Source organism: Tachyglossus aculeatus, chromosome X2, assembly GCF_015852505.1.
Source record: "Tachyglossus aculeatus isolate mTacAcu1 chromosome X2, mTacAcu1.pri, whole genome shotgun sequence".
In the NCBI taxonomy this organism is placed as follows: domain Eukaryota; kingdom Metazoa; phylum Chordata; class Mammalia; order Monotremata; family Tachyglossidae; genus Tachyglossus; species Tachyglossus aculeatus.
The window spans coordinates 8,145,498-8,172,894 of record NC_052100.1 but is presented as its reverse complement, the minus strand read 5'-3'; the positions used below and the strand labels follow the sequence as shown (position 1 = coordinate 8,172,894).

The window sequence follows — 27,397 nt, the reverse complement described above, 5'->3', positions numbered from 1 at the left end:
CCCAGCCCACACCCTCCGCTCCTGTGCCGCTAATCTCCTCACTGTGCCTCGTTCTTGCTTGTCCCGCCGTCGACCCCTGGCCCACGTCCGACCCGTGGCCTGGAATGCCCTCCCTCCACATATCTGCCAAACTAGCTCTCTTCCTCCCTTCAAAGCCCTACTGAGAGCTCACCTCCTCCAGGAGGCCTTCCCAGACTGAGCCCCCCCCCTTTCCTCCTCCTCCCCCTCCCCATCACCCCCGCCTTACCTCCTTCCCCTCCCCACAGCACCTGTATATATGTATATATGTTTGTACATATTTATTACTCTTTATTTATTTATTTCTTTTACTTATACATATTTATTTTATTTATTTTATTTGGTTTGTATGTTTTGTTTTGTTGTCTGTCTCCCCCTTCTAGACTGTGAGCCCACTGTTGGGTAGGGACTGTCTTTATATGTTGCAAACTTGTACTTCCCAAGCGCTTAGTACAGTGCTCTGCACACAGTAAGCGCTCAATAAATACGATTGAATGAATGAATTATATTTGAGTGCTGACCGAGTGTGGTGCACCATTCTAAACACTTGGGAGGCTTAGAGAATCTCTTAAGGGATTGCCTGAGAACTTTTTGACTTGCTGGATCTTTGGTTGCTTCAGACAAGTGTAATTTCAATGTTGTTAAATGTGGCTATTGCATTATATTTTAAAGCCATCAACCAGAACAGCTCCTAAAAGCAGTGCAGAGCCTTGTGGGGGGTTTTTAATTGTATTGAAGTGCCTACCGTATGCTAAGCACTGTACTCAGTGCTTGTGAGTGTACAATATAACAGAATTGGTAGACCTATTCCCTACCCACAATGAACTTACAGTCTAGTTTACAGTTTTAACTGGTTAATTTTAACGAAAATGTTCAACCTGGCCTCTTCAAGAAATATCTTCCCCTTGGGAGAAAGAAACGGCTGGTGGTATCCTCTAGATCTGCTGTTCGACTAGCTACATGTAAAAATGCATCCAAATTATGTAGGACTCTTAAGGTTCCTAGTAAGACTTCTTTCATATTCAGTTCAAAGACAGACATTTAGGCTTAATTGCTGCTTCAAAGGTTTTTTTTTGCAAAGTGAAACAACTTGCTGTTTGCTCAAACAACTAGTTTCTTGTGAAACAACAGACAAGGCACTTTCCCATATCTTGAAGTTCAGTTCGGAAAGGGTACCTCCCAAGAAAATTTTCAAAACCTTTCTTCTCTGAATATTAGAATCACATATAAATGTGGAGGTCAAAACAGAATTCATTCATTCAATCGTATTTATTGAGCACTTACTGTGTGCAGAGCACTGTACTAATCGCGTGGGAAGTACAAATCAGCAACATATAGAGACGGTCCCTACCCAACAACGGGCTCACAGTCTAGAAGGGGGAGACAGACAACAAAACAAAACATCTGAACAACATAACAGAATTTGTATTGACCACTGGAGTTCACTGAGGTGCCATTGGTTACGATTTAGAAGGCACATTTTTTTTTATCATGAGTTGAATTAGGGAACATGAATCTGGTAATGACAATTTAAGCCAACAAAATGGCAAGTTCCAGATACTGCTAGGTCTAATGACAAAGGTGCCAGCTTTGTTTTGAATGCATGGTCAAAACATGGATGGGGATTGGGAGTGTCAGCTAATGGGGCAGAAAAACTTGATTTGGGACCTCATCGGGTCTGCTAGGATGCTCCTAGGCATTATTAGAGATCTAGGCAGATTTTAGAAAGTTGGGAAAATAGAACCTTTAGGATTTGGTGACTGAATATGCAGATTAAATGAGTCTGATAAGTTGAGGATAATGGTGATGTTGTGAGCTTGTGGAATAGGGAAGAACAGAGAAGCAACATGGCCAAGTGGATAGAGCACAGGCCTGGGATTCAGAAAGACCTGGGTTCTAATTCCGGCTCCACCACTTGTCTGCTGTGAGGCCTTGGGCAAGTCACTTAATTTCTCTGTGCTTCAGTTCCCTCACCTGTAAAATGGGGATTTATGACCGTGAGTCCCATGCGGGACATAGACTGTGTCCAACCTGATGTGCTCTGCACATAGTAAGCGCTCAATAAATATGATTGAATGAATGAATCTTGTGTCTACCCCAGTACTTAGTATAGTGCCTGGCACATAGTAAGTGCTTAACAAATTCCATTAAAAAACAAACAGGGAGGATGTTGGTGTTGTCAACAGCGATAGGAGAATCACAGGAAGAAGAGGGTAAGGGTGGGAGGAAGAAGAGGGTAAGAGTGGGATGATGAAGAGTTCTGTCACCAGTCTTCCAAAGGATGGTCTGGTTGCCTTGATTTGATTTTCTTTTTCCTTGTTTTCTGTTATACCATCGATAGTGTGTTAAGTTACAGAATCTAGCTCTTTATTGCCATTTGCTAAACACTTACTCTGTGCCAAGCACTTTATTAAGTACTGAAGTAACTTTTTCTCAGTCACTTTTTCTTTGTCTAGTTCACCCAAAATGTATCCAGGTTTATGATTCCCAAAGCCTCCACACATACTGGGTTTCTTACCCCAAAACACTATTTCTTTCTGTCTTCTTTGCTTATCTACAAATGACCTAAGGGGTAAGAGCAGGCACAGTGGCAAAATGGTTAAGATTACTCCTTACACAGGAATACTCCCATAGCAGCTATCTTTATTTCAATAACTTGAAAATCAAGGCCAAGTGCCCTCTGAAGTGGGAGATGAAACAGCGAGGAGAATGTAGAGAAAAAGATAGAGTTGAGATACTGAGAGAATACTCCAAAGATTGAACCTGAAAAGGTCTAGGGAAGTCAGAGCAAGTCTGATTTGTTTGTAATGATTTTCCCTGGGCCCCCACCTCCCTCATCTCTCCCCCCCTCCACCTCTTCTCAGGTTCAAGTGTTTTTATAGTAAACTTCTCCCTTTCTCTCTTACTCTTTTGTCTTCCTCTTTATGTTCCTAAGGAGCAGTTAATTAGCCACTAGAACTGGACATCATTCCTAGAAGCCACAGGCTGCCTTTATTGCAAGAAGGAGGCTCTGGCAATTCCCTTCCTTAGAATATTTTCAGTGTTCATGAAGTCATGTATTAGATCAGCAGTCAGATCAACTGGAGGCCTCCCCTCATTTCAACAGAATAGTCCAGATCAAACATTTCACTGAAATGCTGTGTAGCGTGGCCTAATCGATAGAGCATGGGCCTGGGAGTCATAAGGACCTGGGTTCTAATTCCAGCTCTGCCACTTGTCTGCTGTGTGACCTTAGGCAAATCACTTCACTTCTCTGGGCCTGTTACTTCATCTGTAAAATGGGGATTAAGACTGTGAGCCCTATGTGGGACAGAGACTATGTCCAACCCAATTACCTTGTATCCACCCCAGCGCTCAGTGTAATGCCTGGCACCTAGTAAGTGCTTAACAAATTCCACAGTTATTATTATTAGCATTTTTAAAAAATGGTGGTCCATGCCTATAGGCACTGATTGGTTCTTACAATAGAGTGTAGCCGTTGCACAAAATCCAGCAGTAGTTCTGCCACCAGTTATCTGTGCCCAGGGCAGCCAAAGAGCCCAAGTGCTTCTCTACAACTCTTGGGATCTGCACTTTATATTGATGTCTTCAATGGTCATTCCTTTCATTCCCAGCCCAGAATGCTACAGTGGAAATGTCTCCTTACATTTGGAATGCAGAGAGTTTTATATTGATGGTGTAGGCAGGGCATGGGTCAGGAAGAAGTTAATTACTGGTGGTAAAAAGAAACATGATTTTTTTTTTCAGAAGACAGGTGAAAGCTATACTTTTAATATAATGGAGACATTTTACCGAATGCAATATTGGTTGGTAGCTTTTAAATAAAAACATATTTTATATGTCCTTAAACAACTCATATTTGGCACTGTTTTGAAGTCCAGCTTGGGAATCTTTTTTTGTTGTCTTAGCGATAAAATTGATCCCTCCATTACTGCAGTGGTTTCACTGTGCTTACTGCTAAGACTTATTGTGTTAGCAGAGCAGTCACTTTGTATGCAGGATTCTTTCAGAAACCAATGCATTCATTTTTTATTTTATTTACAATAAGTTTTGTATTCCAAACTTTTCCAGTAGTAATGCATTTTAAAATAGCAGTGATTCTCAATCTTACCATTCCTAAAGCTGCTGAGAAATATATGTGATAGCCAATATTAATAGCTTTGAGGAGAAATCATTGAAAATAAACTGAAGGTCCACTGGTGTAGGTGGATGTTTGGTTGCTTCTCTGGGCCTCAGTTACCTCATTTGTAAATTGGGGATTAAAACCTTGAGCCCAATGTGGACCAGTGACTGTGTTCAATGTGATTACATGTATCTACCCCAGTGCTTAGAAGAGTTACTTGAACAAAGAAAGTGCTTAATGAATGCCATGGGGAAAAAAAAATAATCAATTGTATGTTACTCTATGCAGAGCACTGTACGAAGTGCTTGTGAGAGTACAATAGAGTTGGTAGACACCCTCCCTGCCCACCAGGAGCTTATAGTCCCAACCTCTCCAACTCTGTTGTACTCTCCCCAGCACTTACTACAGTGCTCTGCACACAGTAACTGCTTAGTAAATAGCATTGTGACACCCATGCCCTACTTCACCTGGATTGTAGGGCAGATGAAGTCGGGAGCATGGCGTTGGTTTTTGTCAATATTTGGAACTCTGAGGAATTTTCTGTTCACTGTTTAGGGAAAGGAGAGGGCAGAGGCATGGAGATGTTACTACCATATGTAAATGTTGATGTTTCATTGGTGTTACTGTGTTTGTCCTTTTCCATAGATTGTAAAGTCTTCATGGGTGGGGACTTCTCCAATTTAATACCTTCTTGTATATTCCCAAGCATCTAAATGTTAACATTGAATAAAGTAACAAATTCCACACTCCCTAAAATAATTGACTAGATTTTTCTGTTGAGTGGTGAATAAGTCTTGGCTTTTTAGGGAAGTAAAAAGTTGGAGAGGTGGTAATAATAATTAATAGTGGTATTTAAGTGATTACTAGGGGTGAATTGCTGGGATAAATACAATCAGATCAGATCCCACATAGGTTTCAGAGTCCTTATTTTACAGATGAGAAAACTGAGGTACAGAGAAGTTTAAGTGATTACCTCAAGGTCACACAGCTGACAAGGGTCAGAGCTGGGACTTCAGACTCCCTATCCTGTGTTCTTTCCACTAGGCCATGTTGATTCTGCTTCACAGAGTGGGAATAGTTTGAATAATGAAAATAGGAATTGATAAGAATGCAGCAGTAATTTATACCAAGATGTTCTGTTTTGCATTTTAACTAAGATGTCCTTGGACCACAGTTGTTGCAGTTTATTCCCTCAATCTCAGAGTCATGTTCCCTCTTTCCCTCCTATGAAATGATGAGAGAGGCTGCCCCTATGAGCACCTGCTGAGTTGCCAATTATGCTCCATTGTTCAATAGTGTGGAAAGGTTTAAAAAACATAGCAAAAGGCAATCTCAAATGCTGCTACATATCAGAGTATTGTGTGAGATGAGTGTGCACGCAGAGCAGATGCAATGTTTAGGGAATGAGGAATGGGCGAGGCCTCTCGCTACTGCATTTCCACCCTGCCTGACAGACCAGGGCACGGAGAGAGTCCCAGATGGCATGGAGGCTGGGCAACCTCTCTCTCAAGTGTCAATTTTATTTTTAGGGTATTTAAGCATTTGCTTTGTGCCAGGCACTGAACTAAGCACTGGGGTAGATGCAAGCTCATCAGGGTGGACACAGTCCATGTCCAACGTGAGGCTTGCAGTTTTAATCCCCATTTTATAGATGAGAAAACTGAGGCAAAATGAGGTTAAGTGACTTGCCCAAGGTCACCCAGCAGGTATGTGGTGGAGACAGGATTAGAACCCAGGTCCTTCCAACTCCCAGGCCTGTGCTTCATCCACTGGGCCATGCTGCTTCTCTTTGCCTCCTGCCTGGAACTCCCTCCCCCTTCATATCTGACAGACCATTGTTCTCCCCATTTTCAAAGTCCTACTAAAATTATATCTCCTCCAAGAAGACTTACCTAAGAACTCATCTCCCAACCCTATTCTCCCTCCTTTATGCATTTCCTATGCATTTGGGTCTTTATCCACTAAGCAGTTTGATACTCACCCCTATAACACTTAGGTATACCATTATTATCATCATCCCTTTCCTTATAGTCTGCTGCTGCCCCTATCTGAAATTCTTTTTAATGTCTATCTCTCCCAGTTCCTGGAGGGCAGAGACTGTTTCTACCAACTCTAGTGTATTGTATTCTCCCATTTGCTTAGTAGAATGTTCTGGGTATAGAAAGCATGCAATAAATACCATTGATTGATTCAGTGAAGAAAGAACTGAAAGCAAGTATTAGTGTCAATAAGTGTGTCTTCAGTCTGCAGTGTGCTTCAGTTTCAGTACAAGAAAGCACATGGCCACAGTGCAGTGCCAGAATTTGCTTCCATGTGTGAATTCACTTGATATTTGTGAATTTGGGGTAGCAAAAATGAAATACTTTGAAACTGGAAGCAGGGCAATCAATTTTTGCAAGGAAATGCTGAACATGATTTTTTTTTTTTTGTAGTATTTGTTTGGCATTTACTATGTGCCATGCTCTGAACTAAGTGCTGAGGTAAATATGAGTGCTTTTTCCACTAGGCCACACTGGATTCAGTGTATCATGAGAAGGCTATAATCTGGAATATGCAAGTGATGTAAAATGTGAGGGTTTGTTGTATATAAGCAACAGTGTTTGGTCACTCCCTTTCCCTTCCACCTAATTCTGATTCTTCCTCCTACCTACCATATAGTTTCTCTCACCTAGTTTTCTACTCCCTCCCACTCCCTTTGTAGATGAGTGAGCTTTAACAAACGATTGCACCATTGCTACAACAATTCTCAGAACCAAAATTCTCCAAAGCAGTATCTAATCATAGCACAGTCAGACGTGGCTCTTGGGTTTTGAGAGAGAGTGAGTGTTAAAGAGAGAGGGGGGAGAAAGCAAGGGGGTATATTTATATGTGACTTATGTAAGTGTGTGTTTGTAGGCCTTCTGGGATAGTGATGCCATGCTAGATCTTTCCAGAGCAGCAGAATAGGATGGAGATGATAAGGGTAGTGGGAGCTGGGGAGATGAGTAAATGAAGGGAGGGAAGGAAAGAAAGAGCTGGAAGATGAAGAGGGGAGATTGGGTGTCATCCTCTTATGATGATGATGATGGGCCAGCTTGTGTTCAGAAGTGGGCATCAAGATAAACCCGGGGATGATCTGACAAAGCAACCCACTGGATCATTTTCCTCTTTGGCTTGCTCTCCTGAGCAGTGAGCCCGCCCCCCCCCCCCCCAACTCTTATTAATCGTAATAATAATTTTAGTATTTAAGTGTTTACTATCTTCCAAACACTGTACTAGGATCTGAGGGAAATACAAGATAACTAGATTAGATACAGTCCCTGTCCCAAATGGGGCTCACATTCTAAGTAAGAGGGAGAACAGGAATCTAATCCCCATTTTACAAATGAGGAAACTGAGACATGGAGAAGCTAAATAACTTGCCCAAGGTCACACCTCAGGCAAATGGCAGAGCTGGGAGCCAGGTCCTCCAACTCCCAAGCCTGGGCTCTTTCCACTAGACCGTGCTGCTTCCCGTAACTCTTCCTAGCTCACCTTGCCCTTCATTCATTCATTCATTCAATCGTGTTTATTGAGCACTTACTGTGTGCAGAGCACTGTACTAAGAGCTTGGGAAGTACAAGTTGGCAACATATAGGGACGGTCCCCACCCAACAGCAGGCTCACAGTCTAGAAGGGGGAGACAGACAACAAAACAAAACATATTAACAAAATAAAATAGAATAAATATGTACAAATAAAATAGAGTAATAAATATGTACAAACATATATACAGGTGCTGTGGGAGGGGAAGGAGGTGAGGGGGAGGAGGGGGGGGGAGGAAGGAGGGGGCTCAGTCTGGGAAGGCCTCCTGGAGGAGGTGAGCTCTCAGTAGGGCTTTGAAGGGAGGAAGAGAGCTAGCTTGGCGGATGTGCGGAGGGAGGGCATTCCAGGCCAGGGGGATGACATGGGCCGGGGGTCGACGGTGGGACAGGCAAGGACGAGGCACAGTGAGGAGATTAGTGGCAGAGGGTGTGGGCTGGGTTGTAGAGGGAGTGAAGGGAGGTGAGGTAGGAGGGGGCGAGGTGATGGAGAGGAATTTTTGCCTGATGCGTAGGTTGATTGGTAGCCACTGGAGATTTTTGAGTAGGGGAGTAACATGCCCAGGGCGTTTCTGCACAAAGACGATCTGGACAGCGGCGTGAAGTATGGATTGAAATGGGGAGAGAAAAGAGGATGGGAGATCAGAGAGGAGGCTGATGCAGTAATCCAGTTGGGATAGGATGAGAGATTGAACGAGCAGGGTAGTGGTTTGGATGGAGAGGAAAGGGCGGGATCTTGGCGATGTTGCGGCGGTGAGACCGGCAGGTTTTGGTGACGGATTGGATTTGAGGGGTGAAGGAGAGAGCGGAGTCGAGGATGGCACCAAGGTTGCGGGCTTGTGAGACTGGAAGGATGGTAGTGCTGTCAACAGTGATGGGAAAGTCAGGGAGAGGGCAGGGTTTCGGAGGGAAGATAAAGAGTTCAGTCTTGGACATGTTGAGTTTTAGATGGCGGGCTGACATCCAGATGGAGATGACTTCTTGACTTTCTGTTCCCAGGGTTTTTGTACCCTCTAATTAAAAAAAAAGGTAGTGGACAGATATCTCAATGTGTTGAGTTTTATGCTGTGCAAAATTTAATGTGGGTATTTATTTTGTTTCTGTTTTGTAGGCAGTATGAAACTATAGTTCCACTTGAAGATTCCATTGTGACTGAGGTCACATCAACTTTACAAGAATGGGCTACCCTGTGGAAGCAACTTTATGTGGTATGTATAGTGAGACTGAGGTGTGATTTTCTGTTGTATTTTTAAAAAATATGTAAAAGTATCTACTTTAATAAGTTCCATTGTATCATCTGAGAAAAAAGCAGTAGTCATCTAGCCTGTGCTAATTTTGCACACTTAATCTTCCACATGGACTTTGAAGACACTTTTCAAAGTTCTTTTGAAGGATTTTCATAGATATAACACTGACTTTTTGCACAAGGGTTGGTCTTTATGGAACTTAGTAATCACCACAAAGTGACAATTACTACAAAATCATTTTAATCATCATCAATCGTATTTATTGAGCGCTTACTATGTGCAGAGCACTGTACTAAGCGCTTGGGAAGTACAAATTGGCAACATATAGAGACAGTCCCTACCCAACAGTGGGCTCACAGTCTAAAAGACTGTGTAATTGCTTTCACCTGAGGCTTCCTTTAAAAGTGTGTTTTAACATAACTAACTTCATACATTTTATTTTCCTCTTCTTTGAGCCCACCATGAGGTTCAAGCCTATTCCCCTAGTTGGAGACATTTCTTTAATATGGTCCCAAATTTAAACAAAATATTCCCCAGGAGTCTCTGCACCACACACAGGTGCAAATGTGTTTTAACCCTGAAATTATCACAATCTTTGTACCAGGACCAAACCTGTTAAGCCCTTGTCTTTGTGGATGCAGACTTTTTGAAAACTAAGGGTGGGGTTTTGTTTGTTTACTTGTTTTTTTTGTTTATTCTATTTTTATATAAATATCTATTTCATATAGATGCATTAGGATAAAAAAAATAGACTCACTAACAAAAGTAAACCAAATACAATTCAGCTGCATTGTGTAGGTTAGGAAAAGTGAGGTTAAAGTGATGTCATTTGGAATACGATGAAAACTTTTGAAGTCTTTGTCAGATCTGAGGGAGGGGAAGGAGACCAAGCCCACCTCTCCAGGGAAAACCATCAGCCTTTCTCCCTTGAGAGAGCTGCATGAGCAGAGATCAACCTTTATGGTGATAGATTGTTAGAATTCTGTAATGACTATCGGCCATATTTTTGCAGCTATTAAATTTAAAGGACCAGTAATAGCCTCAGTTATTTTAAAAGATGTTCATGTAAGAACAAAAATCTTTCAAGACCCTTCTAAGTGACCACCAAGGCACTGATTCCTTTTGCAAGGAATTGATCAGTCGTACATTGCTAGAGGTATGTTACAATGCACCACTTTCAAAGCTTAATTGTAAATGGTATTTTGTTCAACTCTAAACAGGCCCTGGAACTGAAGCGAAAAATTTTTTATGTAGCTATTTGTGTACCAGAAAAATTAATATGCTTTTAAAAATTGAAATGGCACCATGAAGTATGTTTTCACCATGCAGTTTAGAGACATGCAATGTGGTATTGGAAGAAACACATAGACAAGGCATATGTGCTACAAGGTGGATTTTCCTTAATTTTCCTTAATGCAGGGTTCCTTATGAATGCAAGCTCTAGGTCTTAGGAGAACTGACTATACAATAAGGACAATAAGTATAATTTTGCTGTCTTTAGTTTTTAGCCTTTTTTAAATGCCATTGTTGAATATAGTGGTGTTATGCATAGCCTACCGTGATAGCAAATTACATAGTAAAACAAAAGTATGTTCTACAGTATTTCTCATGCTCTGTGAGCACTTTCCACATTCTAATTTCTGATATGAAACACACTTTAAGATGTTTCTTGAACATAACTAAATGATATAAATTGTTTAGATTGTAATACACATATTGTCTTGGGTTTCTGGATTCTTTTAGAAGCAGCATGGTTTAGTGGAAAGAGCATGAGCTCTGGAGTCAGAGGTCATGGGTTCAAATCCTGGCTCCACCACTTGTCAGCTGTGTGACTTTGGGCAAATCACTTAACTTCTCTGTGCCTCAGTTACCTCATCTGTGAGATGGGGATTAAGACTGTGAGCCCCACGTGGGATAACCTGATGACCTTGTATCTACCCCAGCGCTCAGTACAGTGTTCAGCACATAGTAAGCGCTTAACAAATACCACTATTATTATTATTATTATTATTGTGGTGTGGTGGTTGCAGGGAGAAGTGCAATTTGGACTTAATATATTGCTCTTTGATTTCTAAGTACCTTGGGGAAAACATTTTTTTACTGTTCCATATAACCCAAAGCATATGATTGTTGCCAAAAAATTCAAGCTCAGAAAAATGTTCATCAACCTTTAGAATTTGTGGTGCACCACTACTTCAAGCTTTGATCATCTCTTCCACTATTTCCCAGATACTTAGATGAAGAGATACTAGCATTTACCAATATCAAAAGCAAGTGTCCTGCCTTATGAAAACTTTACTAGTAAGGTAACAAAGTAGAGGTAGAGGCCTAATGCCTGTTTTTTCTAGGTTAACCTTGATTCTGTCAAGGCTTTCAGCGTGATTGATTGTGTACATGTGCTTATTTGCATTGCTGGTATAAAAATTTATAGCAATGTACCGATCAATCATATTTATTGAGCACTTACTGTCTGCAGAACACTGTATGAAGTGCTTAGGAGAGTACAACACAACAATATGAGACATATTCCCTGCCCACAATGAGCTTAAAGTCTAGAGAGGAGACAGACCTTAATATAAATAAATTAATTATGGATATATACATAAGTGGTGGGGGGAATAAAGGGAGCAAGCCAGGATGATGCAGAAGGGAGTGGGAGAAATGGAAATGAGGGCTTAGTCAAGGAAGGCCTGTAGGAGGCTTTGAAGTATACTATAGTAGTATACAAAAGTTCAAAATAACTATTTTTTTTTTCACTTTCCTGGGCACTGAAATGTGGTTTTTTTCTGTTAATACTGGGGAGTTACTATGTGATAAACACACCAACCAAATTGGAATATGGCTGGTATTTGAAAAACTTTCCCACAATATTCCAGTCTATCTAGAGAAGGTATTCTGATGTGTACTGCATCTAACACATTCCCTCCAAAATTCTAAAATTTCGGTGAATTCTTGCTGAGTATCTGTCATACTAAAACGCTTCCTTTCATCAAGTGGCCCTCTCCTCTGTTGATTTGAACTTGTGCCCTCTAACTATAGTACCATTGATTTGCTAAGAGCCCCCTATCTACCCTGGTTGCTAACAATAGGAGAGGTTCAACTGAGAAGTGAACACTTCTGAAAGTGTGCAGAAACAGTTCTAAAGGTCTTTGAATCCAAAGAAGATCCCTGTTATAAGAAAAAAATGTATAGTCTTTTCCTTAAAAAAAAATCCATCTTTTCTTGGCATAAAAGGTTCAAGTCAAGCTAAGTGATCCAGAACTTGTATCAAGGCAGGAAGCAATATTCAAGTATTGAGTTGTAAAATGTTAACATTGGTATTTTTAATGTCAAATATATTCTCATACTGACTGATATCTTAGTAGCTTTTTTGTAAAATGACAAAATTTAATTCTTTTAAATTACTGAGCAAAAAAATTACAGAAATTCCTAGCAATGCAGCATTTTGAAAAATTCACTAGAAAAGGGATCCATTAGAGATACTGAACTGTTAAATGGAAACCTTTCTCTTGTCCTCTCATGTGTTTCTTGAAAAAGCCTTTTCTTTGAAGAAAGTTCAGATATTTTGGCATAGTTAAAAGAAGTTCATTTGAGCTCCTAGTGTGTTCATTAAACATTAAATACATTTCCTTATTAATAGAAATGTATGCAATTAATTGCTTTTCCCATTCCCATTTTGAGAAGTTCTTGCTTCACCAGGGAGAACTTGATGTACTATATCTTTGAGTACCTACTGTATGCAGAGCATACAAAAAGTTTAAAAAATGACCCCTTCCCTTGAGGAGCTTAAAATATAATGGAGAAAACAGAAGATGTAAGATGGCAAATATGCCATAGTTAAGAGTGGGGGAATCAGTGTGAATAATCAAGATAGAAAACTAAAGAATAAACATCAGTCAGTGATGAGATGGTGGTTGAATTGGCATGACTTGGAAGGTGGGGTGATTAATCAGGCAACATCTCCAGGAATATGTGATGGGATTTGGAACAGCTGAGGGAAGAGGATGTTCTAGGGGGAAAGGGAGGGGCAATAGGTCAGAGGAAGGAGAGTCAAAAGTGTGGGACGGGGCAGTTAAATAATTTGTTGGGAGAAAAGGCTAACTTGAGCTGAGTTGTAGTCAGTCACTGATATTTATTGAATGCTAATTGTGTGCAGAGCACGGCACTAAGCATTTGGGAGAGTACAATATAATAAAGTTGGTAGACGTGGTCTCTTCCCTCAAGGGGCTTGAACCCTAGAGGAGCAGAAGATAGGAGTGGTTGGTAAGAGGGAGCTAGTTTACGGAACACCTTGAAGGCAATGATAAGGGGGTTTTGTTTTATACAAGAAGCAGAGAGAAGCCATTGGGGAGTTTTGGAGGAGGGGAATGGTATGCTCTGATTAATGTTTTAAAAAGATGATATTGCATCTACTAATACTATTAACAGTGAGATGTAATCAGTGTGGCTGATGAGACTAGTGTTTATCCGACAATCAACTCCATGTGATGTGCATGTAAAGATTGTCATCATGGCATTTATTTCTCACAGTGTCCTTTGGTTACAGGGCCAAGCTTCAGATCAGTTGAGCTGGTTACATGGGGGGACTGAACCTTACTTGCTCACCCCTAATCCAGAGGACAAGCCCCATCCCTACTCTGATGTCTACTGGTCCTCAGAGGATGCCTGACTCTGGGTTCCAGGGCCCAGAATGATTGGAACAGAGATCTAGAGCAGCACAGTTTCGCAGCTGGCGGTTATCCCCTTCTCCCTCTCCATAGCCTCCTCCTGCCAATGACTCCATTCCCTGCCAAGGGGAAGAAAGCCTAGTTGGAGAATTCCTCTCCCTGGCAATTTACCTCCTCCACTAGCCAGCCAGAGACAAGGTGATTGGTGAGGGGCTCCAGTCAGCTATTTATTATTGATGGACAACTAGCCAGTAGTGTGCCTTTGGCTGTGATTCTCAATTCAATGATAAACAGGACTAATATATGTAGACCCACTGTGAATGAGGGCCATCGCATGGATTTATAGGCATGCCCCAGGACACACCCTATATTATATATAATCTGGGGATATTCTTCATTGTTTAGTAATATTACTACTACTACTAATAGTGGTATTTACGTGCTTACTCTGTGCCAGGCACTCTTCTAGTTGCTGGGGTAGATACAAGCAAATCGGGTTGGACACAGTCGCTGTCCCACATGGGGCTCCCAGGCTTAATCCCCATCTTCCAAATGATGTAACTGAGGCCCAGTGAAGTGACTTGCCCAAGGTCACACAGCAGACAAGTGGCGGAGCTGGGATTAGAACTCAGGTCCTTCTGACTCCCAGGCCCATTCTCTATCCACTAGGCCATGCTGCTTCTGCGTCTCATTGTTTGGTACCATAACCCACGTTACAGCCACCCCAAAGTATATCCAACCCCTGAGGATGCATCCAGGATTGTTCGCCTTATCCTGGGTGAAACTATCCCAAGGATTCAATCTATTTTGTTTGAAGCCTTACTCTATGAAATAGCCCAACTACCCTTGTGTTCTGAACAAGCGCATAGGTCAGAAAATCCCTTTCCATCTTCTCTCCCCCAGAGCCAAAAATAAGCAGTCAATGAATGGATCGTGGAGGAAGCTCTCCCCATAGTTTGTGTCTGATTTTCAAGGTAAAGAAGAGGCCCCCTGAGCCAATAATCACAGACGTTGTTGAGCTGCGGAGGCAGGTTAATATAAAAATGGTTGATGGAGATGTCACTGTGCTAGCTACATCTCATTCAGAGGAATTGTCCAACAGGGATCTCATCGAACTTCAACTGCCCAGTGCATCATTGTAAGGTGCCAAAAAAGATGAAGTTATGCTGTCTCTACCACCAGCTGAAATTTGAGGATGAAGAAGTCTTGTATCAATTTTCCAGAAAGAGGATGAATTTATAAAAATTATTTCAGAGCAACAACCCAATGCAGAGTTTAGAAAAGTGAAGGTTTTCAGACGGAGTTGGCCTGCCATAAGGCAGTTGATGATCAATCAATCAATCAATCGTATTTATTGAGTGCTTACTATGTGCAGAGCACTGTACTAAGCGCTTGGGAAGTACAAATTGGCAACATATAGAGACAGTCCCTACCCAACAGTGGGCTCACAGTCTAAAGATGAAGATACGAAGAAGATTTGGTCAACCTAAATTGGGCAAATTCTTCACTAAAGTTGAAAGATCACTGTAAGGGTTAGCAGAACAATCTTCAATTTTCCTGTCTTAGCCAGTTTCCATCATTCTGTTCCTGTAGTGGATTTACATACTGTGAGAATTTCACTCTGCGTTTTGAGATCATATCTTCATATTTTTGCAGGGCAGAGGGTCTTCCGCAGTTGTCCTTTCAAGAATATTTGGCAGGAGGCTTGTCAAATTGTTTGTATTTTTTTTATATCTACCAGCTATACTCATCTGAGTTCACATCTTTAGAAATCTGAGGGTCTGTCAACTATCCTTTTCAATCCATTTCTTTTAAATGACATGCTTTACCCAACACCCTCTCCCAGACCAGTCTGCTGCTGTCTCCCAAAAATTCACCACTGTATGACATTATTTTAAGACTGTGCTTCGTTGCATTCATTTAGTCTTCCCTTCATGCTTGCATTTACTTCTTTTTGTCTGATCATACAACAGCTTCTTGGACATCTTATTATCATTCATTCTCCTCATATGCTTTGCCAAGCAAAGCTGTATTGCTGGGAGCATTGCTTCAATGCTGGTGAGCTGATTGCCTTCCAGGATCTCATTATTGACGATCTCATCCCACTAATTGATGTTAAATATGGTTCCTTTGTGAGACTGGTGCAACTGCTCAAAAACTTGGATTTGCCTTCTCTAGTAGGGCAGTTTGTCTAAGTCATATAGAAAGATACAATTGCAGTTTTATAAACCTACAGTTTGGTATGCAGCCTAATACCTATTGTTACTGCACTCTGTCAATCACCCAAAAGTCACGCTGGCCTCTGTGATTTTGCTTTCTACTTTGTCTATCTGAGCAACATATAATAAGGTAATAATAATTATTATTAATAATTATGGTACTTGTTAAGCGCTTACTATGTGCCAGGCACTGTTCTAAGTACTGGGGTAGATACAGGTTAGTCAGGTTAGACACAGTCTAGGGCTCACACTCTTAATCCCCATTTTGCAGATGAGGTAACTGAGGCCCAGAGAAGTGAAGTGACTTGCCCAAGGTCGTACAGCAGACATGTGGCAGAGCCAGGATTAGAACCCATGGCCTTCTGACTCCAAGGCCTGTGCTCTATCCACTAAGCCATGCTGCTCAGTGGATAAATGGCCTGTATGGAGATCAAACCCATGACCTTAGCGTTATTAGCACCACACTCTAAGCAACCGAGCTAACCGGCCAAACCAGGTAGCAAGATAACAGCAACTTGTGTGTTGCTGATTGAAATCTGCGATTGTGTAAATTTTCTTGGCCAGTACATAACCTCAGTTTTCTTCAGGCTTCCTATTGGTACATAGAGATGTACTGACTCTGCAAAATAATAATAATGAAAGTATAAGGTGCTTACTGTGTGCAAAGCACTATACTAAGTACTGGGAAAAAGTACACCAATGAGGTATAGACAAGGTCCCTGGCCCCCTGAGGTCTCCCAATATGAAAAATGCATATGCGGAAAGCCAAGCAAAAGTATAAAAAACAAGGGTGAAAAGTACAAAAGGAGCAGCAGGATTGTTGCTTGTATTTAAAACTCTTCATAAACTTCCGTATCTTCAACTGTCTAATTGCTGCCCTTTTCCCTTCTCCTCTCCAATAAGCCTGCAGTCCCTCCATCCAATTCTGCTTGCAAGGAACAGGCTCCCTACCAGTTCATATTGCTTCATCTTCCTGTGACGTCTCTAAAAGTCTAGGGCATTAAATTAAAATCTCCAACAGTTGGAAGGGCGGGTGAAAGTGCACACTCAGTCCAGTGTAAAAATCAGATGAGGGCACAGCAGTGCCTGCCCTCTAGACTGTAAGCTCGTTGAGACCGGGGATTGTGTCTGTTTACTGTTAAACTGTACTCTCCCAAGTGCTTAGTGCAGTGCTCTGCACTCAATAAATGACTGAATGAATAAATGCTCCTACAAAAGGCCCACCAAAAGATTCTGCCCATCAGTTGCCCGCCTAGCCATCTGGGGGCTGGGTGAGTGTGTGTGTATGGCTGAGCAGTGATTCGCAACCCCTACTGAAAAAGCAACTCAAGTGCCTGTACCACGAACAGTGCGATATCCCCACCTCCCATCTCCCTGCTCCTGAACAAAAGAGTTTAGCCCTCCTGCTGGTCCACTGGAGAGACCACAGCTTTGGGAAACAGGAGACTTGAGTGTGAAACCAAGTTCTGCCAGTGGCCAGCTAAACCCTGCCCACTTGCTCATTGCACTTTCTGCCCCAGCAGGAACATGGCTGACATGGAAGAGAGAGCGAAACCACTAGCACTGTAATCAGTTCCTCCGCTCAGGCTTCAGGACTGAGGCTCATTTGTTGTTCTCAACAGGAGGCTCCCTCAGCATGGCATAGTGAATAGAGCATGGGCCCTGAGAGTAAGAAGGTCATGGGTTCTAATCCTGGCTCTGCCGCCTGTCTGGTGTGTGACCTTAGGCAAGTCACTTCACTTCTCTGTGCCTCAGTTACCTCATCTGTAAAATGGAGATTGAGACTGTGAGCCCCATGTAATCCTCTTCGACCTCTCAGCTGCCTTCGACACTGTGGACCACCCCCTTCTCCTCAACATGCTATCCAACCTTGGCTTCACAGACTCTGTCCTCTCCTGCTTCTCCACTTATCTCTGCAGCCATTCATTCTCAGTCTCTTTTGCGGGCTCCTCCTCCCCCTCCCATCCCCTTACTGTTGGGGTTCCTCAATAGTCAGTTCTTGGTCCCCTTCTGTTCTCTATCTACACTCACTCCCTTGGTGAACTCCTTCACTCCCACGGCTTCAGCTATCATCTCTAAGCTGATGACACCCAAATCTACATCTCTGCCCCTGCTCTCTCTACCTCCTTCTAGGCTCATATCTCCTCCTGCCTTCAGGACATCTCCATCTGGATGTCTTCCCGCCATCTAAAACTCAACATGTCCAAGACTGAACTCCTTATCTTCCCTCCCAAACCCTGCCCTCTCCCTGACTTTCCCATCACTGTTGACGGCACTACCATCCTTCCCGTCTCACAAGCCCGCAACCTTGGTGTCATCCTTTACTCCACTCTCTCGTTCACCCCTCGCATCCAGTCCGTCACCAAAGCCTGCCGGTCTCATCTCCGCAACATCGCCAAGATCCGCCCTTTCCTCTCCATCCAAACCGCTACCCTGCTCGTTCAATCTCTCATCCTATCCCGACTGGATTACTGCATCAGCCTCCTCTCTGATCTCCCATCCTCCTGTCTCTCCCCACTTCAATCTATACTTCACGCCGCTGCCCGGATTGTCTTTGTGCAGAAACGCTCTGGGCATGTTACTCCCTCCCTCAAAAATCTCCAGTGGCTACCAATCAACCTATGCATCAGGCAAAAGCTCCTCACTCTCGGCTTCAAGGCTCTCCATCACCTCGCCCCCTCCTACCTCACCTCCCTTCTCTCCTACAGCCCAGCCCGCACCCTCCGCTCCTCTGCCGCTAACCTCCTCACTATGCCTCGTTCTCGCCTGTCCCGCTGTCGACCCCCTGGCCTGGAATGCCCTCCTTCTGCACATCCACCAAGCTAGCTGTCTTCCTTCCTTCAAAGCCCTACTGAGAGCTCACCTCCTCCAGGAGGCCTTCCCAGACTGAGCCTCCTCCTTCCTCTCCCCCTCCTCCCTCCCCATCCCCCCACCTTACCTCCTTCCCCTCCCCACAGCACCTGTATATATGTATATATGTTTGGACATATTTATTACTCTATTTTACTTGTACATATTTATTCTATTTATTTTATTTTGTTAATATGTTTTGTTTTGTTGTCTGTCTTCCCCTTCTAGACTGTGATCCCACTGTTGGGTAGGGACTGTCTCTATATGTTGTCAACTTGTACTTCCTGAGGGCTTAGTACACTGCTCTGCACACAGTAAGCGCTCAATAAATACGGTTGAATGAATGAATGACAGGGACTCTGTCCAACCCTATTTGCTTGTATCCACCCTAGCACTTTGTACAGTGCCTGGCACATAGTAAGCACTTAACAAATACCACAGTTATTATCAAACAAAAAACTTGTATGCTCCTCAAGGACAGGGATCAGGTCTATTTACCCTCTTATACTCTCCCAAGCATTTATTACAGTGCTCAGCACACAGTAAGCACTTAATACTAGTGATTGGTTGCAAAGCTCTATGTCATTAGGTAACTCAGGATAAGGGGTCATTTGATCTGTGGTGAGCCAGCAGCATCACCTTACACCCCAAGTGTCTGAACAATCTCACTGAGGGACACCCTGCTCACTCCCATGGGGTAGGAGCTAGAAAAGGTGCCCTAAACATTGCCCGCCTCCCCAGAGGCCCATACCTGGTGAACCTTTGGCTTGTGATACAGTGTGGCAGGATGTATCGGGCGCACTTTGGAGCCTCACCAACTTGCGTGCCATCAGTGGTGTCATCTTAGAAAATGAAGGACAGCTACACTACGTGTGTATGCCTAGGAATGAATATCCCATTTGAATCATTTAAAGGTTCTCATTTTTGATTAATTCAAATGCAAACAAATGCTTTTTGAAATATTAAACTGTAATATTTACCGGACTTGTATTTACTAGGAGGAAAGAAATTACTTTCTCGAGATAACAATACATAACTTTCCGATCATTAAGGGACCACAGGCCTGAAAAAGTTAGGGCTAAACCTTTTAATGCCAGAAGACTTTGGTCTGCTATTTTCACTGCTGAGCTAAATTGTGTGCAACCATGGTTTTAGCAAATGTATTTTTTTTTTGAAAATTTCAGACTGTGAGTCCCATATGGGACCGAGACTGTGACTAATCTGATTGTATTATATTTACCTCAGTGTTTAGCACAGTGCTTGGCACATAAATGCTTAACAAATACTGCAATTATTATTAGCATACCACTATTAGTAATAATAATAATAATAAAAAGAAGAATTGACAGGTATAACCTAGGATACAACCACCCTGTGATAGAACTACCCTAGGAGTACAACCTGTTTTGTCTCACTTCTCCCACTCATATGTACTGTTGGCTCCATCATTACATTCAAGTGCTCCATTCAATCAGTGGTATTTATTGAGCACTACACTGTTCCAAGTGCTTGGGAGTGTTCATTACAACAGAGTTTGTAGACATGTTCCCTGCTGTCAGGAGCTTACAGTCTAAAGGATATTAAATCCCTTCCTGCCCCCTCCTCTTTTGAACCTAGATTAAGCACTTAGCAATGAATGGATTTTGGGGAAAGCTCTCATGACAGTTTATCAGATTTTCAAGGTGGTGTATCTCTAATAAAGAGTATGTCCAAGACTGAACTCCTTATCTTCCCTCCCAAACCCTGCCCTCTCCCTGACTTTCCCATCACTGTTGGCGGCACTATCATCCTTCCCGTCTCACAAGCCCACAGCCTTGGTGTCATCCTCGACTCTGCTCTCTCGTTCACCCCTCACATCCAGTCCGTCACCAAAAACTGCCGGCCTCACCTCCGCAACATCGCTAAGATCTGCTCTTTCCTCTCCATCCAAACTGCTACCCTGCTCATTCAATCTCTCATCCTATCCCGACTGGATTACTGCATTAGCCTCCTCTCTGATCTCCCATCCTCCTGTCTCTCCCCACTTCAATCCATACTTCACGCCGCTGCCCGGATCATCTTTGTGCAGAAACTCTCTGGGCATGTTACTCCCCTCCTCAAAAATCTCCAGTGGCTACCAATCAACCTATGCATCAGGCAAAAATGCCTCACTCTCAGCTGCAAGGCTCTCCATCACCTCTCCCCCTCCTACCTCACCTCCCTTCTTTCCTTCTACAGCCCAGCTCGCACCCTCCGCTCCTCTACCGCTAACCTCTTCACTGTGCCTCGTTCTCGCCTGTCCCGCCGTCGACCCCCGGCCCACGTCCTCCCCCTGGCCTGGAATGCCCTCCCTCCGCACATCCGCCAAGCTAGCTCCCTTCCTCCCTTCAGAGCCCTACTGAAAGCTTACTTCCTCCAGGAGGCCTTCCCAGACTGAGCCCCCTCCTTCCTCTCCCCCTTCCCATCCCCCCGGCCCTACCTCCTTCCCCTCCCCACAGCACTTGTATATATGTTTGTACAGTTTTATTACTCTATTTTACTTTTACATATTTACTGTTCTATTTATTTTATTTTGTTAATATGTTTTGTTTTGTTGTCTGTCTCCCCCTTCTAGACTGTGAGCCCACTGTTGGATAGGGACCGTCTGTATATGTTGCAAACTTGTACTTCCCAAGCATTTAGTACAGTGCTCTGCACACAGTAAGCACTCAATAAATATGATTGAATGAATGAATATACATTAATTTTGTGGCATTTTTCATTACAGTATATAGTATATAAAGGAGCTGCATATTTTCCAGAGGTTCTAGAATGGGGCCTAAGACTAAGGAGACTAAGACTAAGGAGATATGTAACCCACAATTGACCCACATTTTTAAGAACTAGAACCTGGTTATATCATGGGGTTTCTGTACTCCAAAACAAGTAGAAGAATAGTATCCAGGAAAGGTTGAAGTTACAGAAAATCATACGTTGCTTCAAAAAAGCTTTCAAAAAAAATGTTTCCTCATCTCTATGTAGTGCATTATGACCATGGTGCTATAATGCACCAGATTCAGTTTACTTAGCCCTGTATGCCATTAAATGTGACAGTTGTATCACAATACTGTTTTCAACATTTTTGCAAAAAGCATCTGTAACACAAAATTTTTGTGGGAAAAGGGCACCACCTGTTTAAATGTGTTCTTTGCTGAGTTATGAGACTCTCTTGTAAGCACAGTTAAGATGCTTACATTTAATCCTTTAGAGCAAATAGTGATATATCGACAAGGGAACTGAATTCTTCTGAGACAGAAAAGGCCAACCTTCCCTATCTTCTTATATTTGTGTGTAAAACAAATGAAATTGAAGTATTGTATTGCATTCTTACATGGCCTCTTTATGTCACTTTTTGATTAGGAAAAGATGGAGAAGGAGTTGAACTTGAGAAATGACTGCAGCCACATATTAAAAACAAAATAAAACATGCATGCATAGAATTTGCATAGCATCTTTCAAGTTTGCAAAGTACATTCATGTTAATTATTTCATTTTCTCCTCATAACATCTCTGATGTAGGGAGAAACAGATTTGAATTCCATTTTGCATACGTGGAAACCGAGGGGTTGGTACCTGCCCAACGTCACATAGCAAACTCCCGAACTGTGCTCTTTGCACTAGAGCATGCTGACACCTAACAATACAACTTGTTGTTGCATTTGTTAAGCACTTACTTTGGGCTAAGCACTGGGGTAGATACATGTTAATCAGGATGGAGCCAGTCCCTGCCCCACATGGGGCGCTCAGCCTAAGAATGAGGGAGAACAGGCATTGTATCCCCATTTTGCAGCTGAGGAACCCAAGACACAGAGAAGTTAAGTGATTTGCTCAACATCACACAGCAGGCAACTGGCAGAGCCAGCATTAGAACCCAGGTCCTGTGACACTCAGGCCCTGTACTCCTTCCATGAGGCAATGCTGCCTGTTGTGAATTCATGAAAACGTTTGGGCTTACCCTCAGGTCACCACGACTTAATATAGTTGATGAATGGAGTCCAATAACAAGGTAAGGCATTAATAAACCCAAAAACTACTGTGCCCCAAAGTTTGATCAAGCATTGATTTGAATTGACACAGTTGAGTTCAGTTCACTACATTCCCTCCCGAAATGACCCAAAAGAGAGGACAGAAAGTTGAAAACGCTATGCACTTGTAAGCGAAGAGTTTTTGAAAAAGGAGAAAGTATTCTGGGAAAAGTAAGGACTTCAGGATAGGTGTAGAATGTGTCCCATGAAGAGGTTTCTGCCAGAGTGTAACCTAAGAAGTAAGCTAGAACACTCAAGTGGTAAATTAATGACACCCTTCAGACCAGTAAGAGTTAATTCAGTTTCCAAAACTTCCTAATTTCCAGGGCATATTTTATTCAGTGTAAGAATCTGGTTCAGTGTATCCTAATTTTGAAAACGAAGGACAGCTAAATATATAATTTCCAGATAATGTTACCCCGGGAGAATTCCCACAACAACTGTAGACTGCTCCTTTTCAAAACTTATCGATATTATTGCTTGAAAAGTCTTAGGAGCTTGGCATCAACTGGCTATTTTCCTGTGGTTTGTCAGTTTCAGTAATATGTTTTATTAATGATGTCAAGGAAGTCATACCAGAATGAGGCTAATTTTGCAAAAGGCCGTCACCCCGTTAGTTCAGTGAAGGTATTTAGACAAGGAGGCAGAAGAGATAATCGTGCCAGGTGCTGCCAACGTTGACCACAACAGCACAGGTACAGCATTGTGAGCCTAACAACCTTTTAATCCACGCATGTTCTCAGAGGTGAATTTTCTTCATCAGCTGTCATCTTTGAATATGAAGGACAGCTATGTATATTGTTCTGTAGAAATAACAGACTTATCGACGTCTGTACTGATGGTTCTATTTTATTTTCCTCTAGTGCAGATTAATAGTCAACTCTTTTGCTCCAAGAAGGTTACCACCTGCCTTGGTAACTCCTCCTTCTGAGCAGGGCTAACCCACCCATCCAAGCAAGTTGTTCAGGTGGGTGGGGGCCAGCCCAATTTATCGATTGGCCGGCTGTAGTTTTGCAGGACTCCAAGCTTGGGAAGGAAAGAGATGTGTTTCGTGACTCTTTTTTTCCAGGTGGGCCCTGGGGGCTAAGGAGATGGCTGTAATTGTGGTATACCTCTTCTGCCAGGCACAAAATTTATTCAGTCCATCATTTTTATTGAGTGCGTTCTGTGTGCAAAGCACTGTACTAAACACTTGGGAGAGTACAATCTGGAGCTTAGGGTTACCAAAGCAGAAATGCAGCTCTTAGAAGAAGGGAGAGAGAACAGGATAGAGCCAGTTTTTGGTAGTGCCTAGAAATCTTAGGCTGACCTTACTTTTCATTCTAAAGACCAAGAAGGTTGGCCACTCACCATGAAAAATGAAAACGGCATCAGGCATTGTGGGTAGCAAATGCTAGAATGCAGCAAAGGGAAATGTTTACATGCCCACAATGCAGAAGGGATATTTAATATGTATTTAGTGTGCATTTTAGCCACAGTATTACACACTTCACTATAATCAACTATTCCCAAAGCCAGGGGGCAAGAATCTGTGAAATTTGTAATGGTGGCCACAGTTTGTTCAAAGCTGTCGATTGCCAAACTGTTTGTAGTTTTAATTGAACTGGAAAAGTCTGTTTTGTTTTTTTTAATCCAGACTAGGATATTCATAAACTTGACACAAAATATCAACATAAGAAAAATTAATCATGATAATGAGAATGAATAATGAAATGATTAAACATTAAAGGGATGAGAAATAAAATCTAATACATAAGCATCCAAATCACCTAACACTTGAGCTGTCCACAGGGACATTTATAAATCTCCATGATAAATATCAATTTAAGAAAATGAATTGCTATTATACTAGACTGAATTAAGAATGAAGAAAAAAATCATAGGTCAGATATCTTTCTTGAGGAAATATTTGGGCACATAGAAAGCTCAGTTGATTCATAATTTCAACCGAAAAATACATGCTCCTGTGATCATTTTTCAGGTGTTCAAGAAAATGTCTGCCTTCAGTACGTTCGGGTTTCAAGAGATGTTTGCAGACTTGGGGTATTATTATTTATTTTTCTATTTAAATTGAAGGAGAGAGATTCATAGCAGAAACATAATAGTAATATTTTACTATCAGTAAATTCTGTGATTAAATGTTAAAATATTAAGAAGATTCAACATGTATATTGGAGATTCCTTTGAAATCTACTATGTAAGGATCAGTCTTGTCACAGCTCATTCAAACCCCATTTGCTCTTTATCAAGACTTGCCACTAAATTGTCCACCTAATTGCTACCTGAGGCGTCTGTCAGAGAAGCAGCGTGGCTCAGTGGAAAGAGCCCAGTCTTTGGAGTCATAGGTCATGGGTTCAAATCCCAGCTCTCCCAATTGTCAGCTGTGTGACTTTGAGCAAGTCACTTAACTTCTCTGTGCCTCAGTTACCTCATCTGTAAAATGAGGATGAAGACTGTGAGCCCCCTTTGGGACAATCTGATCACCTTGTAACCTCCCAAGCGCTTAGAACAGTGCTTTGCACATAGTAAGTGCTTAATAAATGCCATTGTTATTATTATGCAGATGGTATTTAGGATTTTAGCAACACCCCTTTCATTTGAAAGTGAGTCATTTCATTTGAAATGCAAGTGGTTGTTGGGTACCTTCCTAGTTAACCAAAAGGTTTAACTAATCATCCTATCCCAATCCACCAGATATGCAGGATAAACCAAGTTTTTATTGCATGTTGATAATTTGAATAAAAATTCTACTCTTTCGGAAGTACGCAACTGGATGGGATTTTGGTTTGGCTATAGAAATTTGGCCATGTTTTCAGAAGATGTGACTTTTTTTCTGGTACCATCAGGAAAATCTTATTACTAAGATTATTACTTATTACTAACCTGATTAACTTGTACATCCCCCAGCTCTTAGAACAGTGCTTAGCACATAGTAAGTGCTTAACAAATACCATTATTGTTGTTATTTTTACTACTAGCTTATTCACTGGGCCCTGATTTGAATGCTCTCAACTTAAATGAAGACTTTGCAATGGATGGCTTTTATTTTCACACTTAACAAAAATGAGTCTTTGGTTGAATTAGTATATTTCAAGCCAAATGAACAGAAAGATTTACATAATATTTCTTTTGGGCTTTAAAAAATAATTCACCAGACTAATTTTAAGTGTATTAATTTTTGCATCAGCCCCCTTGGTGTTCTAGTATAGACTCTAAGGTCTGGAAGGGCCCCTAAACTTATTCTAGTTTGGTGGGAGATGACATCTAAATCTATTCTGGTCTTACAGATCTCCAAGGATGGAGATTCCAAAGTCTCCTTCAGTAATTTGTTCCGGTGTTTAACCATCCATTTAGTAATACCCATGTGTCTTCATTACTGTCAGGAAATTATTTTTTCTCTCTTACTATAATTTAAGCCCTCTCCCTTTGTTCTGTTTTCTGTGGAGATGAAGAACACTTGGTCAGTTATCCCTTTATAATAACCATTCATATGCTTGGAGACAGTTAAATCACCTGGCAGCCTTCCTACTTTAAACTGAATAATCTCTTAATTTTTTTCCTAAATCCTGCTTCCTTGACACTCCATTTTCCCACTTCTCTCTTAAAGTGTTGGAGACCAGATTTGCACACAGTATCCTCTAATTAAGGCCTAAATATAGCAAAACATTGCTTCTTAGTTTTTACATATTGTCAGAATTAGGTAAAAATATCAAATACTACTCTACCCAGAATTGACTCCTAGATTTCAGGAACACTTATGTCTTCCCCATATCTTTCAGTATATCTTCCCAGGTCGACTCTGACCAACCTTTGGGCTGAATGACCTGTACCAAGGTATTGAACAGGCCATATCTCCCTAATTTGTTTTTGAGACTGTCATATGAAACAGAAAACCTTGTTGAAACCTTGTATCTATGAACCATGTCACACTGACCTGGAAAGACATTAAATTGACTAGATGGAATTTGGTCTTTGTGAAGTTGTATTTGTCACTCATTTTTCCTCCTGTGCTTTTAAAAGCGGATCCGTCTGGTTTATTTTATGACTGTTATTATTGTATTAAGTACTCACTATATGTCAAGCACTGTTCTAAGTGTTGGGGTGGATAGAAGTTAATCAGGATGGACACAGGCCCAGTCCCACATGGGCTCACAGTCTAAGTAGGAGGGAGGAGCCACACAGCAAGCAGTTGGAAGAGGCAGGATTAAAACCCAGGTCCTCTGACTCCCAGACCCGTACTCTTTCCACCAGACCATGCTGCTTCTTATGTCAGTATCTTCTCTGTGATTGAATAATTATTATTGTGGTTTATTGTTTACAGTAGTAATGGCATACTTTGGCACACTGGAATGCTCAGTTAAGATTTGGTCCCTGTCCCACAAGGGGCTCACAGTCTGTCTAAACAGGGGAAAACAGGGACAGAGAACAATAAAAATCAGCACTGGTTTAAAAAAAGAAAAAGAGGACCTAAAGCAGAGCACAGTACTTGAAGGAAGCAGTTCTCCCTGCTCCAAGTTGCTATAGCCTCCCTAGTGTTCTGCCGTCCTGCCGTTTCAGACAGGAGGGGGTTAGTTTGGTCCAGCCATCAGGGATGGGGTAGAGGGACCCTCACAGACTCCAGGAGATCCGTCCTGTTGGTAAGGAAATTCCAGCCACCGAGGTTCCAGAGG

At 42.0% G+C, this 27,397-nt stretch overlaps 1 protein-coding gene across 5 annotated transcripts in view; it reads left to right on the top strand.

Moving 5' to 3' along the window:
* The window catches only part of DOCK3 (dedicator of cytokinesis 3), a 477,519-nt gene that overhangs the window by 134,907 nt on the left and 315,215 nt on the right, over positions 1–27,397 (top strand). For all 5 annotated transcript variants that reach the window (XM_038770866.1, XM_038770865.1, XM_038770864.1 and 2 more), the window contains exon 5: positions 8,813–8,909. In XM_038770866.1, coding sequence (XP_038626794.1) covers positions 8,813–8,909 — 97 coding nt within the window. The remainder of the gene's footprint in view (positions 1–8,812; positions 8,910–27,397) is intronic.